This window comes from Salmo salar, chromosome ssa02, assembly GCF_905237065.1.
Source record: "Salmo salar chromosome ssa02, Ssal_v3.1, whole genome shotgun sequence".
Classification (NCBI taxonomy): Eukaryota; Metazoa; Chordata; class Actinopteri; order Salmoniformes; family Salmonidae; genus Salmo; species Salmo salar.
The window spans coordinates 63,434,945-63,451,605 of NC_059443.1; the positions used below are offsets into that span (position 1 = coordinate 63,434,945).

The following is a 16,661-nucleotide window of genomic DNA, read 5'->3' on the forward strand; positions in this document are numbered from 1 at the left end:
GTCTCTTTCTTTCTGCTGACCCGTCGCCAAGGACAGCCGGTCTCCACCGACCAGACCACCGGACCGGCTGACCCCAGGCCAGGGGCATGAGAGTCAACCATATGAAAAAACCCACGGGAGACGTGTGAAAGTCATTTTATAGGTTATTCATTCTGTAACTATCAAGAAGTAAAGCATCCATTGGTCTCAGGTGCTCCCCCATCTTAGCCACTTCAGGTTTATGGTGAATTCAATATGCACCTGCAAACTGATTGATGAGCCCTAATAGAGGTTTCTGTTGTGCAGGTCAGCAAGCAGTCAGTCAGCGATCTATCCCCACCCCCTCCTCCTTTGACTAAAACACGTCCATGATCTCTCAACACACCTAAGTGCTACATACACACTCACCAGCAGGCACACACACACATTAATCCCCACCCCCGTTTCTTTAGGACATTTCCCTGAATTCAATATGCACCTGCAAAGTGATTGATGTGCCCTAATGGAGGTAGCCTAGTGGTTAGAGTGTTGGGCCAGTAACAGAAAGGTTGGTGGATCGAATCCCCAAGCTGACAAGGTAAAAATCTGTCGTTCTGCCCCTGAACAAGGCAATTAACCCACTGTTCCTAGGCTGTCATTGTAAATAAGAATTTGTTCTTAACTGACTTGCCTAGTTAAAATAGAATTGTATTTTTCACACATGACTGACCACTAGCATAGGTGTCCGTCCTCCCAGTATTGGGTCTTCCCCCCCTCTCATGGTGTCCAACGGCATTATCTATCAGTGAGGAAACAGGATACCTCTCATGGTGTCCAACAACATTATCTATCAGTGAGGAAACATGATACCTTAAACCACAGTGGATCCCAAACCTGTGTCCCCAATATTTTCTAATCAGGACCAAGTCTCAAGCAGCTTCCCAACCTGTAATTTTTCTGAACACTCCACAAAATGTATCCATTAACACTTTTTATGGATAACAGATTATGGTTCACATGACAACAGCGAGAAACACCATTCAACTTCTCTACCTAGCTGCTGGTTATTCCTTTTGCCCAGCCCTGATCAGCAAGAGGAAGAGACGTGTGCATCCTCGTGTCTCCACCTGAGCCTGTCTGTCAGCAGTCACCCCCTGCATACTTACTACATACTGAATGATTTAGCACAGAGTGTGTATGTATGTCTACATGTTGCAGATTGTGTGTGTTACGCTGTGCAGACACCTCCATTTCAGATGGCAGAATGCAAAACCCTTCTGAAATGCAGTATTCATTTTGTCATGTTCTACAGCGCAGAAAAGACTTGGCAACAGATCCCTCATTCTCTAGAGCCAACAATGGCCGACATAGACGTCAACAAGATGTTTAAACCAGTCACGACACACACACACACACACACACACACACTGAATCACCCTGAGGAGCAGTAGAGAACTGGGGTAAAGAGCAAGAGGAAGACACCCACGAGATGGACAGAGACACCTTAAGAGATGAAAGGGAGAGAACGATGATGAGGAGAGAATGTATATCCCACTAGGCACCAACTGGTTGAATCAATGTTGTTTCCACGCCATTTCAAATACATTTGATGATGTTGAATCAATGTGGAAAACTTGGATTTGCAAAAAAATTATTCACTGTAAAGGGATTTCGTGAATGTTTCTTTTTTTCACCCAACTTTTAACCTAAATTCAATTACATGGTTCAAATATGTTAATTTCACGTTGAATTTATGTTAGTTGAAAACTCAATCAAATGACATTGAACTGATGTCTTTGTCCAGTGGGATAGCACACTGGAGATCTTCAACCAAGGGTTATCAAAAAACCTGATCTGAACAGGAAGGGGATGTGAACTTAGAGTTTAGGGATAGAGGAAATAGGTGGGAGGAAGGAGACAGGTAGGGGTGAGGAGGTCAGGAGTCTTCAAACAGCTGGTTCACAATTAAAGAGGTTGAACAGGATATTAAGCACATACACATTTGCAACATATTGTACGAATTGCAGAATTTTTTAATACAAAATGGATGACGTTGTACACAATTTTCAGGAACCCGTTTTGCCTCGTGAGCACGTTCAAAACTATTGGCTGAAATTTTACAAAACCTTTATAAAGCATCTTTAAGATTGTATCAACTAGATAAGCCGTTTATTTCTCACATAGGTCAAAGAAACACTACATAATGAAAGATAAGGGGATATCAATTGCATGGTTCAATATCGTCACTATGTTGGGCGTAACCCAGAAAACCACGTCCTTTCTATCATCCTGTTTCTATAGCAACCAGAAAGCAATTTGGAGGCATTGAACCAATGGCTTTCGTCAGGCAGCAGGCACTCCACCTAATGTCAGTATATTGACACAGCAACAAGTGGCATTCTAAAAAGTAAGTTTAGTGTGTAACCTCAATTATATTTACAAAGATACCAGACAATTTCTTTACAAATGAGATCAAAGCAGAATTTTTTGTAAATTGTTAAAGGTTTACAATGTGAACAAAACCAAAAATGTATTTTTAAAAAAAGGTACTAAGTGCATGGTAAACATACTGTATATATATATATTAAAAAAAAAATACAATATGACATGCAGTCCACTCTATATAAACCTGTTACATTATTCGGTTTTAGAGACCGCAATAGCTATTGAGCACAAGTAACCGTCCATGTAACTACCTGGTCAACCAGACTTGGCTCGTCCAGGTGATGTTCTGGGTTAAAGGTCAAAGATCACTCAAAGTTCTGCTGGTCAATGTCAGAGGGCACAGTGCAGCGGGTCAAGGTGGACAGGTAGAGACCAGTTGCCATAGGGACAAGACCTGCCGCTACCTTGAGAATGGCCAGTAATCGGTGTGCTGCCGTGGTCACCCCCTCTGTTGTCTGAGTGGAGAAAGAAAGGAAGATGGAGGAAATAAATAATGGGAAAAAACTAATTTCATGAAATAACAGAATGACACACTTATAAAAGATAATGAGTTTGTATTACCTGTCAGTCTATTCATAACACAAGCTTCATGAAATAAACAAACAATAAACTCACAGCACTATCAACAAGGCAGGTCCTACAGGCTCTAGTTTTGTCACATCTGGACTACTGTTCAGTCGCGTGCCACCAAGAAGGACATAGGGAAAATTGCAATTGGCTCAGAACAGGGCAGCACGGCTGGCCCTTGGATGGCTCAAAGTAGAGGAGAGATTGACTTCATCACTACTTGTATTTGTGAGAGGTATTGACATGTTGAAAGCACTGAGCTGTCTGTTTAAACGATTAGCACACAGCTCAGACAACCATTCATACCCCACAAGACATGGTCTCTTCACAGTCCAAGTCCAGAACAGACTATGGGAGTCGCACAGTACTACATAGAGCCATGACTACATGGAAATCTATTCCACATCAGGTAACTGATACAAGCAGTATAATCAGATTATAATTTTTTTAAACATAAAAATACACCTTATGGAACAGCGGGGACTGTGAAGCAACACAAACATAGGCACAGACATGCATGCATACACACGATAACATACGCACATGTACACATAGATTTTGTGTTGTAGATATGTGGTAGTGGAGTATGGGCCTGAGGGCACACAGTGTATTGTGAATTCTCTTATAAATGTATTGTAATGTATGTATTTGGGGCTTCCGAGTGGCACAGCAGTCTAAGGCACTGCATTTCAGTGCTAGAGGTACCACTACAGACCCTGGTTCGATTCCAGGCTGTATCACAACCTGACGTGATTGGGAGACCCTAAGGGCGGCACACAATTGGCCCAGTGTCGTCCGGGTTTGGCCGGGGTAGGCCGTCATTGTAAATAAGAATTTGTTCTTAACTGACTTGCCTAGTTAAATAAAGGTTAAATACAAATAAATCATGTTTTTAAAATTGTATAACTGCCTTAATTTTGCCAGACCACAGGAAGAGTAGCTTCTGCCCTGGTAGCAGCTAATGGTGATGCATAATAAATACAAATAGTGTTTTGCCTGTCAATCATGTCTATGCATTAACTTATACAGTTGACTCATACCTGATCCTCTGCACACAGTAAGGGGCAGTGGAGGGATGCAGCCAGCTTCCTCACAGAGACCAGCCGCTCAGGGGGCACTGACACATTACGAGCTGGAGGAGGAGACACAGACACACCACAAACACACAGATGATAGAAATCTTTCAACATAATGATGATAGAATGTGATCAGTGAGGGCCTCCCGAGTGGCACAGTGGTCTAAGGCACAGCATCACAGTGCTAGCTGTGCCACTAGAGATCCTGGATCGAGTCCAGGCTCTGTCGGGACTGGGAGACCCATGGGGCAGCACACAATTGGCCCAGCGTCGTCCGGGTTAGGGGAGTGTTTTGCCGGCAGGGATGTTCTTGTCCCATCGCGCTCTAGCAACTCCTGTGGCGGGCCAGGCGCAATGCATGCTGACACGGTCGCCAGGTGTACAGTATTATGTTTCACTATATTGGATCACTCCAATATATTGGTGTCACTCTCATCCCAGGTGAGGATTTAGAGATTTACTTCTGTGTACACCTGTGTCACAGCTGGGGTCCGCCCCTATATACAGTGGGGAGAACAAGTATTTGATACACTGCCGATTTTGCAGGTTTTCCTACTTGTTCTCCCCACTGTATAGACCCCTTGGTCACGTCACGTTCTCTTTCATTTTATCGGCGGACGTCTGTATGTTTTGAGGTACAAACTTTCTGAAGTTCGCTTGGTAAGTCACTGGTAAGTGTAATATCTTGCGTGGCAGTATACTCACTGGCTGTTTGCAGCCTGGAACAGTTGGCCACATGGAAGCCCCTCTTCAGTGCTCCACTCGCTGTGCGTGGTTGATCTGCATCTTCCGCCCCTGGTTTGTCATGCTTGCGTTTCATTAGCATTACACTACGACTCCTTGCGCATTAATATATTGGTGGCTCTTGCTGCCACAAACTGTAATTTACCTTACACAACTTGCCGACTGGCTTGTTCCGTGTGTGTGTTGTGAATTGCCCTAAGGGCTAGGGGGCAGTATTTGGATGAATGAGGTGCCCAAAGTACTCATGCCCAGAAGCTATGATATGCATATAATGTAGATTAGAAAACACTACAGTTTCCAAAACTGTTAAAATAACGTCTGTGAGTATAACACAACTCATATGGCAAGCAAAAACCTGAGGAAAATCCAACCAGGAAGTGGGAGATTTTGAGGGTTGTAGTTTAAGTGATTGCCTTTCTAATATGCTGTGTCTGTGGGGTCAAATTGCACTTCCTAATGCTTCCAGCAGATGTCAAGTCTTTAGAAATTGTTTCAGGCTTGTAATTTGACAGGGAATCGAATAAGAGCTCTCAAAACAACAGGCTTCCCGAAAGACATTAGTGCGCGGTCACGTGAAACACGGCGTTCTTTCTTTTTCTTCTGTATTCAATACGCTATTGTCCGGTTGGAATATTATTGAAGATTTATGACAAAAATATCCTAAATGTTGATTATGGACATCGTTTGACATGTTTCTACGAACTGTAAGGGAACTTTGACTTTTCGTCTAGCCTTTGCGCCCGCGCATTTTGATTAGTGAGCTAAACTGAAGTAAACATGCGAACAAAACGGAGGTATTTGGACATAAATATGGACTTTATCGAACAAAACAAACATTTCTTGTGGAACTGGGAGTCTTTCGAGTGCATTCCGCCGAAGATCAGTAAAGATTTATAACGCTGTTTCTGACTTTTGTTGACTCCACAACTTGGCTAGTAACTGTATAGCTTGCTTTGATGGCTGAGCGCTGTACTCAGAATACTGAACAATGTGCTTGCGCCGTAAAGCTGTTTTGAAATCTGACAAAGCGGTTGCATTAAGGAGAAGTTTATCTTTAATCCAATGTAAAACACTTGTATCTTTAATCAAAGTTTATGATGTATATTTCTGTAAATTGATGTGCTCATTCACCGGAAGTTTTGGAGGCAAAACATTTCTGAACATTACGCGCCAATGTAAAATGGGGTTTTTGGATATAAATATGAACTTTATCGAACAAAACATACATGTATTGTGTAACATTGAGTCCTGGGAGTGTCATCTGAAGAAGATCGTCAAAGGTTAGTGATTAATTATAGCTGTATTTCTGGTTTTTGTGACGCCTCTCCTTGCTTGGAAAATGGCTGTGTGGTTTTTCTTGTCTAGGCGCTGTCCTAACAATGGTATGCTTTCGCTGTAAAGCCTTTTTGAAATCAGACACTGTGGTTGGATTAACGAAAAGTTTCTTTAAAATGGTGTATAATACATGTATGTTTTGAGAAATTTGAATTATGAGATTTATGTTGTTTTGAATTTGGCGTCCTGCTATTTCACTGGCTGTTGGCAAACGGGGTTCCGCTAGCGGAACGTCTTTCCGCAACAGGTTAACATGCTGCTGGTTCTCTTTTAATTATCCTGCATTTTCTTTCCCCTGCAGAGCGTAAGAGTATCGTAGTGGGCTTTCCACCTCGTTGAGACATTAACTTTAGAGTTCCTTAACGGGTGTTACTCCATATGGTTTTGTTTTTACTGCTTGGATATGAAACCGGTAGGTAATATTGGCATAAATAAATCAAATCCATTACCTGGTTGCTGTTTTTTTGTCTGCCTGTTTTTCCCCAACAGGGGTCTACCCAGTGTTTGCAGCAGTACTGGGTAATTTATCCCTCACCGGGTTCCTATTCCTCCAAGCGTGTCACGACATAGCTCTCCCAGGGCGTCGGACCCCTGCTCCGTGGCCTTGTTGGCTTGGCTGAGCTTAGGGCTTCCCTTCGTGACAGGAGTGATGTGGCATCCCTCCTGGGCATCCACATACCTCGTATGCACTGCCTGGGTTTGAGCCACGCAGAGAGAGGGCGATGGAACACCCTGCTGGATGCCTGTTTTGTGTGGGTCGGCCAGGCTCGGGCTGGGGACGAGCTCCCTCCCGCAGGAGTGGTGCAGCAGCAAGCTGTTAGTCCCTCTACTGGGCCCAGTACCCTTCCCAGGAAGCGAGGCCAGAGCCACCGCAGGCAGAGCCCATCTGCTGCCAGTCCTGGACGGGGGCATGAGGCAACAACAGCTGTTCCCTGTTCCCCTTGCAGGAGAGTTCTCCGAGGGCGGGACCCCCACCCCCCCAGAGTATTTGATGCGGACTTGAAAGCCACATATGGGTCCCTCTTCTCTCTTGGCTGCCTTACCAACGCAGCCATGCTGCTGCAGGCCTACCTGCAGTAGGGCACATAGGAGCTCCTCCGGGAAGTGATGGAGGTGTCTTGTCTGCTTTCCCTGCTCCAGAAGGTGGGGTCCCTCTCCTGCCCCATCGCCTTGTGCTAAGGGACGACAACGGGAGCAACACAGCGTGCGAAAGTGGGAGGAGGGTGTGGAGTCCCCCTGGGTGTTGTCCATAACGCTCAAGGGGTACCGACTCCAATTCCGGTGCCGGACCCCGTCCTTTAGGTGCCTTTCGTGTCACCACGGTGGCCAACCCCCTGAAGAAAACCATCCTCACTCCTCGACAAGAGTGCCATCTGCAGGATCGAGACATCAGAACGGCTAGGTGGGTTCTACTCCGCTTATTTTGTGGTCTCAAAAAGAGAATAAGGGTTTTGATCGATTCTGGACTTCCGCAAACTCAATTGGTACTTGAAGGTACTGAGGTTCCACATGCTGTCCCCAGCCGTGTGTTGCAGCCCGTGCCCAGGGACCAGTGGTTTGTGACGCTGGACCTTGGGGATGCTTCATGTTCCTGTTGACCCAGCTCATTGGCAGTACCTCCGATTCACTTTCAAAAGGTACGGCTTACAAATTCATGGTTCTTCACTTCGGCCTCTCCTTGGCACCCCGCACTTTCACAAAGTGCATGGACGCTGTCCACGTCCCGAGGATGGTTGATCCTCAATTACCTGGACAATTGGCTGATTTGTGCACCGACCAGGACCCAGGTCCTGTCAGACAGAGACATACTCCTGATCCACATCGGCAGGCTGGGCATTACAGTAAACGACAAGAGTCATCTGACACCCACCCAAAGGGTGGCCTTCATTGGCATGGAACTGGACTCAGTACTCATGAGAGCACACCTGCCCACCAGAAGGGTTCAGGCGATCTTATCGACCACTTTCGGCAGGGGCGGGTGGTATCTGCCCTGACAACGCCTGTTGGGCTTGCTGATGGCGGCCTCGTTGATGATTCCTCCAGCCTCTTCAACGGTGGTTCAACTCCCACCGGCTGCAACCGAAGCGCCACCGTCACCGCCAGCTGCGAGTGACCGCACACGGCCTCAGGGCATTGTTGAGGTGGCGCTGTCGCTCCTTTCTCTCAGGTGGGGTGGAGATGCTGAGGATGTACCGCCGGGAGCTGGTCAGCACAGACGCCTCCCAGATCGGCTCGGGGGGTGTGTGTGACCAAGGGCAGGTTGGCCAGCGGCTGTTGGCTACCCCCTTGGAGCAGCAGGCACATCAATACACTAGAACGCTGAGCTGTACTGCTGGCCCTGCGGTCTTTCCTTACACATCTGAAAGGAAGATATGTCCTGGTGAGAACAGACAACACCACAGTGGTGGCTTACATCAACCATCAGGGTGGACTGAGGTCACACTGCCTCAATCTTATAGCACAGGAGCTCCTCTGGGCTCAGGTACATCAAGCGTCTATGCGCAGCGCACGTATCTGACATCCTGAGTGTGACAGCGGATATGCTCTCAAGGGAGGGCCCGCCACCTTGGGACTGGAGCCTACATCCCCAGGTGGTGCAGCACCTGTGGGACAAGTTCAGGAGGGTGCAAGGGGACCTGTTTGCCTCCCTGGACAATGCACACTGCCCCCTGTGGTACTCCATGTTGGAGCCACCAGGGCCTCTGGGCTTGGATGCTCTGGCTCACGATTGGCCAGGACTGGAGCTTTACGTATTGCCACCTTTCCCCTGATCCAGGCTGTGCTGGACAGGACCAGGATGGAAGAGCATCGTCTGCTTCTGGTGGTCCCATACTGGCCCAGATGACCCTGGTTCAGCCTTCTCCTGTCCCTGTTGTCTGAGACAACTTGGCAATTCCCCTGAGACCAGACCTGCTGTCTCAGGCCGGAGAACTCTGTGGCATCCGAGGCCGCACCGCTTCAGTCTGTGGGATGGGCCGTTGAACGGTACCAATGGTCCATCTTAGGACTACAGGAGTGTGTAATGAACACCATGCAGAGCACAAGGGTGCCGGCTACAACCGCGGCATACCAGTTGTGCCAGCGGTTGTTCTGCTCTTTGTACACTGGTATTGAGGTTGTGTCCGAGTCATGTTGGGTGCAGTATGTCCTCCAATACCTGTAGTCTCGCTTGGATGAGGGCTTGGCAGCCTCAACGCAGAGGGTAATTGGCCGCAATATCTGCCTGCCATGTGGGGTGGATGGACAGGCCAGTGGGACGCCATCCCTTGGTCTCCAGGTTTATGAAGGGGGTTCGTCGCCTGCGTCCAGTTAGGACCCGCTCAATGGCAAATTGAGATCTCGATTTGGTCTTGGCAGCTTTGGCAAAGCCACCTTCGAACCATTCGAGTCTGCCTCCCTGAAACACCTCTCTATGAAGGTGGTTTTCTTGGTAGCGATTACTTCCATGAAGAGGGTGGGTGAGCTCCATGCTCTTTTGTTAAGTTCTGAGTGCTAAAGGATGGACACCAGGGGAGGAGTATATCTCTCCGCCCCAACTCTTCATTCCTCCCGAAGGTTGTCAGACAGGCATGTGAACATCCCTTTTATCCTGTCTGCTTATGACCTCCCGGCAGTGGCGGGGGAGTCTGGGCCTCCCTCCGGCATGCTATGCCCTGTGAGTGCACTGGCTGCCTATGTGGAGCGGACACGGTCAGTGAGAACAACAGACCAGCTCTTTGTCTGTTATGGTGAGAGAGTCCTGGGGGCAGGGGCTATCAAAGCAGAGGCTCTCTCACTGGATCGTGGACACGATTACGACAGCATACCGCCTGGCTGGCATGCCAGTGCTGGGATCTGTGGTGGCACACTCAACACGAGGTGTGGCTGCATCCTGGGCTCTACTGATAGGAGTGCCCCTCACTGAGAACTGTGCTGTGGCCAGCTGGGCTTCCTCTTGCACCTTTGATAGGAACTATCAGGTAAATGTGGCACCTCCCTCTGCGGTGGGTTCAACGGTCCTGGGCGTCACCTCCCCTTCCGGGGACTGTGTCGGGAACCCCTTCCACAGTGACGGTCCCTGCGTCTTGTTCCCGCACTGGGACTTGGCCGCTGGCTGGCCAGGTCCCTCTAGCACCAACTAATCTGGTACAGGTATACCAATATATTGGAGTGATCCAATATAGTGATTCATAACGAAGGTTACATATGTAACCACGATTATGTGAGCTATACGGATCACTCCAATCCTCTACGGTGCTAGAGACACTAAAGTCCATGGAGAATAAGAGCACCTCCTCCCAGCTGCCCACTGCACTGAAGCTAGGAAACACTGTCACCACTGATAAATCCACGATAATCGAGAATTTCAATTAGCATCTCTCTACGGCTGCCCATGCATTACACCTGGCTACCCCAACTCCGGCCAACAGTTCTGCACCCCCCGCAGTTCTGCACCCCCCCCACTTCTCCTTCACCCAAATACAGACAGCTGATGTTCTGAAAGAGCTGCAAAATCTAGATCCCTACAAATCAGCTGGGTTAAACAATCTGGACCCTGTCTTTCTAAAATTATCTGCCGCAATTGTTGCAACCCCTATTACTAGTCTGTTCAACCTCTCTTTCGCATCGCCTGAGATTCCTAAAGATTGGAAAGCGGCCGCGGTCATCCCCCTCTTCAAAGGGGAAGACACTAGACCCAAACTGTTACAGACCTATATCCATCCTGCCCTGCCTTTCTAAGGTCTTCGAAAGCCAAGTGAACAAACAGATCACGACCATTTCGAATCCCACCGTACCTTCTCCGCTATGCAATCTGGTTTCCGAGCTGGTCACGGGTGCACCTCAGCCACGCTCAAGGTCCTAAACGATGTCATAACCGTCATCAATAAAAGACAGTACTGTGCAGCCGTCTTCATCGACCTGGCCAAGGCTTTCGACTCTGTCAATCACCGTATTCTTATCGGCAGACTCAACAGCCTTGCTTTCTCTAATGACTGCCTCGTCTGGTTCACCAACTACTTCTCAGAGTTCAGTGTGTCAAACCGGAGGGACCCTCTGGCAGTCTCTATGGGGGTGTCACAGGGTTCAATTCTCAGGCGGACTATTTTCTCCGTATATATCAATTATGTCGCTCTTGCTGCGGGTGATGCTTTGATCCACCTCTACGCAGACGACACCATTCTGTATACTCCTGGCCCTTCTTTGGACACTGTTAACAAACCTCCAAAACGAGCTTCAACACCATACAACACTCCTTCCGTGGCCTCCAACTGCTCTTAAAAGCTCGTAAAACAAAACACATGCTCTTCAATCGATCGCTGCCCAGACCCGCCCCCCTGACTAGCATCACTACTCTGGACAGCTCTGACTTAGAATATGTGGACAACTACAAATACCTAGGTGCCTGGTTAGACTGTAAACTTTCCTTCCAGACTCACATTAAGCATCTAGAATCGGCTTCCTATTTCACAACAAAGCATCCTTCACTCATGCTGCCAAACATACCCTTGTAAAACTGACTATCCTACCGATCCTTGACTTCGGAGATGTCATTTACAAAATAGCCCCCAACACTCTACTCAGCAAATTGGATGCAGTCTATCACAGTGCCATCCGTTGTGTCACCAAAACCCCATATACTATCCAGCACTGCGACCTGTATGCTCTCGTTGGCTAGTCCTTGCTACACATTCATCGCCAAACCCACTGACTCCAAGTCATCTATAAGTCTTTGCTAGGTTAAGCTCTGCCTTATCTCAGCTCACTGGTCACCATAGCAACACCCACCCGTAGCACGCGCTCCAGCAGGTATATTTCACTGGTCATCCCCAAAGCCAACACCTCCTTTGGCCACCTTTCCTTCCAGGTCTCTGCTACCAATGACTGGAACAAATAGCAAAAATCACTGAAGTTGGAGACTTATATTTCCCTCACTACTTTAAGCGTCAGCTGTCAGAGCAGCTTACCGATCACTGCAGCTGTACACAGCCCATCTGTAAATAGCCCATCCAACTACCTACCTCATCCCCATATATGTTGTTTTTTTTCTGCTCTTTTGCACACCAGTATTTCTACTTGCACATCCTCATCTGCACATATCTTACTCCAGTGTAAATTGATCAATTGTAATTACTTCGCCACTATTGGCCTATTTATTGCCTTACCTCCTTACTTCATTTGCACACACTGTATACATAACAGGGCCCCCGGGCAGCCGAGCGGAAATGGAGGAAAACTCGCCTCCCTGCGGACCTGGCATCCTTTCACTCCCTCCTCTCTACATTTTCCTCTTCATTTTCCGGCCGCCCAACAACCTGCCCGCTTGACCCTATCCCCTCCTCTCTTCTCCAGACCATTTCCGGAGACCTTCTCCCTTACCTCACCTCGCTCATCAACTCATCCTTGACCGCTGGCTACGTTCCTTCCGTCTTCAAGAGAGCGAGAGTTGCACCCCTTCTGAAAAAACCTACACTCGATCCCTCCGATGTCAACAACTACAGACCAGTATCCCTTCTTTCTTTTCTCTCCAAAACTCTTGAACGTGCCGTCCTTGGCCAGCTCTCCTGCTATCTCTCTCAGAATGACCTTCTTGATCCAAATCAGTCAGGTTTCAAGACTGGGCATTCAACTGAGACTGCTCTTCTCTGTGTCACGGAGGCTCTCCGCACTGCTAAAGCTAACTCTCTCTCCTCTGCTCTCATCCTCCTAGACCTATCTGCTGCCTTTGATACTGTGAACCATCAGATCCTCCTCTCCACCCTCTCCGAGTTGGGCATCTCCGGCGCGGCCCACGCTTGGATTGTGTCCTACCTGACAGGTCGCTCCTACCAGGTGGCGTGGCGAGAATCTGTCTCCGCACCACGTGCTCTCACCACTGGTGTCCCCCAGGGCTCTGTTCTAGGCCCTCTCCTATTCTCGCTATACACCAAGTCACTTGGCTCTGTCATATCCTCACATGGTCTCTCCTATCATTGCTATGCAGACGACACACAATTAATCTTCTCCTTTCCCCCTTCTGATAACCAGGTGGCGAATCGCATCTCTGCATGTCTGGCAGACATATCAGTGTGGATGACAGATCACTACCTCAAGCTGAACCTCGGCAAGACGGAGCTGCTCTTCCTCCCGGGGAAGGACTGCCCGTTCCATGATCTTGCCATCACGGTTGACAACTCCCTTGTGTCCTCCTCCCAGAGTGCTAAGAACTTTGGAGTGACCCTGGACAACACCCTGTCGTTCTCCACTAACATCAAGGCGGTGACCCGATCCTGTAGGTTCATGCTCTACAACATTCGCAGAGTACGACACTGCCTCACACAGGAAGCGGCGCAGGTCCTAATCCAGGCACTTGTCATCTCCCGTCTGGATTACTGCAACTCGCTGTTGGCTGGGCTCCCTGCCTGTGCCATTAAACCCCTACAACTCATCCAGAACGCCGCAGCCCGTCTGGTGTTCAACCTTCCCAAGTTCTCTCACGTCACCCCGCTCCTCCGCTCTCTCCACTGGCTTCCAGTTGAAGCTCGCATCCGCTACAAGACCATAGTGCTTGCCTACGGAGCTGTGAGGGGAACGGCACCTCCGTACCTTCAGGCTCTGATCAGGCCCTACACCCAAACAAGGGCACTGCGTTCATCCACCTCTGGCCTGCTCGCCTCCCTACCTCTGAGGAAGCACAGTTCCCGCTCAGCCCAGTCAAAACTGTTCGCTGCTCTGGCACCCCAATGGTGGAACAAGCTCCCTCACGACGCCAGGACAGCGGAGTCAATCACCACCTTCCGGAGACACCTGAAACCCCACCTCTTTAAGGAACACCTAGGATAGGATAAAGTCATCCTTCTAACCCCCCCCTAAAAGATTTAGATGCACTATTGTAAAGTGGTTGTTCCACTGGATATCATAAGGTGAATGCACCAATTTGTAAGTCGCTCTGGATAAGAGCGTCTGCTAAATGACTTAAATGTAAATGTACAGAGGTTTCTTTTATGTCATTGACTGTACGTTTGTTTATTCCATGTGTAACTCTGTGTTTTTGTTGCACTGCTTTGCTTCATCTTGGCCAGGTCGCAGTTGTAAATGAGAACTTCTTCTCAACTGGCCTACCTGGTTAAATAAAGGTGAACTTAAAAAAATAAGAATAAATAGAGGCACCTCAAAAATGATGTGGAGAACGTGTGTCGCAGCCATGGGGTCTATATATAGGGGCGGACCCCAGCTGTGACACAGGTGTACACGGGAGTAAATCTGTAAATCCTCACCTCGGATGTATCCCTCCGCCGCGGAGTGATACCAATATATTGGAGTGATTCATATTGCTCACATAACCGAGGTTACATACGTAACCTTCGTTTCCTCAGACACATGGGTGCGGCTGGCTTTCGGGTTAAGCGGGCATTGTGTCAAGAAGCAGTCTGGCTTGGCTGGGTTGTATTTCGGGGGACTCCGTACAGGAGTTGAGCGATGAGACAAGACTAACTACCAATTGGATACCATGAAATTGGGGAGAAAACGGGATAAAAGTATAAATAAATTTTAAAAAATATATATATATATATATATATATATATAATAATTGTGATGAAAGATGGATAAAGGAGAAGGATAGACAGGCGAGTTCATTTCCTTACCATTGGTAACCAGGAAGCAGACTTTGCCCTGGAAGTAACCTGGGTCTAAATACTTGAGGGAGGTCTCTGCTGACTGGAAGCTGAGGAGAGAGAAAAGCAGTAGCATTACCACTGGAAGAAGAGGCCAGTAAAGCCACACAATAGGTCCATCTCCCTATGGATGGTTCTTATTGTCTGTATGTGAATGTACCTGAGCTCTGAGGTTAGGTGAATGATGAAAACCACCAGATCTATCCGCGGCCGAGACTCCTCGTTTTCCACGGGTAGCGGGAGGCTTCTGGCCAACCTTCTGGTACAGAAAGAAGAAGACAAGACTGTTAGAAGGGTTGTGACTAGATGGTATACAGCTACTTTCGTCAAATTACTTTTCGTAGCAGGTTAGGAGAGCATTTTAGCTAACCCCAATCCTTTTTTTAACCTAACATGCTACGAAAAGTCACTTCCGTCCGTAGCTGTATACCATCTAGTCAAAACCCCTACCTAGCTCGCTAGTTGAGAACTCAATTCAGTACTTACACGTTGACGTTGACAGTCTTCTCTTGAAGAACAACAGTGTCAGCTAACTTCTGCTGAAATTGCTCTTCGTTCTCCACCAGCTAAAATAATAAACACATTCATTGAGTAACAACGGGTGAGTTAGCGGTGTTGTGTCAGCTAGCTACAAAAATCTCTGAAACTGGAAACACTTATCTCCCTCACTAGCTTTAAGCATCAGCTATCAGAGCTGCTCACAGATCACTGCACCTGTACATAGCCCATCTATAATTTAGCCCAAACTACTAGCCCTACTGTATGTATTTATTTTATTTATTATTTTGCTCCTTTGCACCATATTATTTATATTTTAACTTTGAACTTTCTTCAAAATATAAATCTTCCTTTCCAGTGTTTTACTTGCTATACTTTATTTACTTTGCCACCATGGCCTTTTTTGCCTTTACCTCCCTTATCTCACATCATTTGCTCACATTGTATATAGTCTTATTTTTGTCTACTGTATCATTGATTGTATGTTGTTTTACTCCATGTGTAACTCTGTGTTTTTGTATGTTGTCGAACTGCTTTGCTTTATCTTGGCCAGGTCGCAATTGTAAATGAGAACTTGTTCTCAACTTGCCTACCTGGTTAAATAAAGGTGAAATAAAATAAAAATAACTAAACATAGATACAAATATTAACTTCTGTGTACGTAAATGTAGCAATAATCTGGATAGCAGTAATGTCACAATTGGTTTAGAGTGATAAGAATCTTTGGTAATTAGTTATGTTTGCTAGCTACCTAGGCCAACGTTACTTACAGGACCACTTACCATAATGTTGGCCGTGTTTAGTCCAGGAAGTTTACTAAATGGTTTGAGTAAAGACATTTTACTTCCAAAAAGTCAAATTGTGTTATAAAGCGTTCAACAATCCTGTCGCTAAATAGCTACAATTCATAGACAACTCCAATGTTATGGTGGAATAAAATAATTTCCATCCATGACTTTTGTGGCGCGTAATTTCAAACTTCCGTTAAACGTCATGACGTCTCCTTCTTCTGCTGCCATTTTCTTAAGGAGCACGACTGCCATCTACTGTCTAAAAAGTGTAACTACACAAATGTAATCCTGCTGCTACCTCCACTTTGCACAATAACTTGGATATTTCTTTGATAAACAGTAAATTAAAGCTAGAAACCATAGTTGCTACATCTATTTTTGAACTTATAAATGAAGATATACCCATTGATTCTTGACTGTAATGTATAAACGCCTCATGAGCGAGTATAAGCTTGTTATACTCCAATGTTAATAAACTAAATGTTAACTGTTTTGAGGTTATATATTGTTAACATAATTGTTTATATCATGGATGGTCAGTCCTGGCATCCATAGCTGACTATTAATTTGAAGGTTACAGTTCTCCAGGCCCATCCCTCAGCTTTTTACCAAAA

General features: G+C 46.9%; 1 protein-coding gene across 2 annotated transcripts; it reads right to left on the reverse strand.

Annotated features, from left to right (window-relative positions):
- Nucleotides 1-1,970: 1,970 nt before the first annotated feature.
- On the reverse strand, nucleotides 1,971-16,245 carry cenpm (Centromere protein M). Of its 2 annotated transcripts, none has more exons than XM_014130666.2 (6): nucleotides 16,039-16,245; nucleotides 15,245-15,324; nucleotides 14,919-15,014; nucleotides 14,729-14,808; nucleotides 4,011-4,102; nucleotides 1,971-2,858 (listed from the first exon to the last, which is right to left on the reverse strand). In XM_014130666.2, exons 1-6 carry the CDS (start codon nucleotides 16,093-16,095, stop codon nucleotides 2,709-2,711), a joined length of 555 nt encoding a protein of 184 aa, XP_013986141.1. In that variant the 5' UTR covers nucleotides 16,096-16,245; the 3' UTR covers nucleotides 1,971-2,708.
- Nucleotides 16,246-16,661: the final 416 nt, after the last annotated feature.

Excerpts from the sequence above, each read along its gene's own strand:
- cenpm (XM_014130666.2), bottom strand. The coding sequence starts at position 16,095 with ATGTCTTTACTCAAACCATTTAGTAAACTTCCTGGACTAAACACGGCC. Across the intron at positions 15,015-15,244 it reads AAGACTGTCAACGTCAACGT|GTTGGCCAGAAGCCTCCCGC; the intron begins GTAAGTACTGAA and ends CTGTACCAGAAG. Across the intron at positions 14,809-14,918 it reads CACCTAACCTCAGAGCTCAG|CTTCCAGTCAGCAGAGACCT; the intron begins GTACATTCACAT and ends CTCTCTCCTCAG.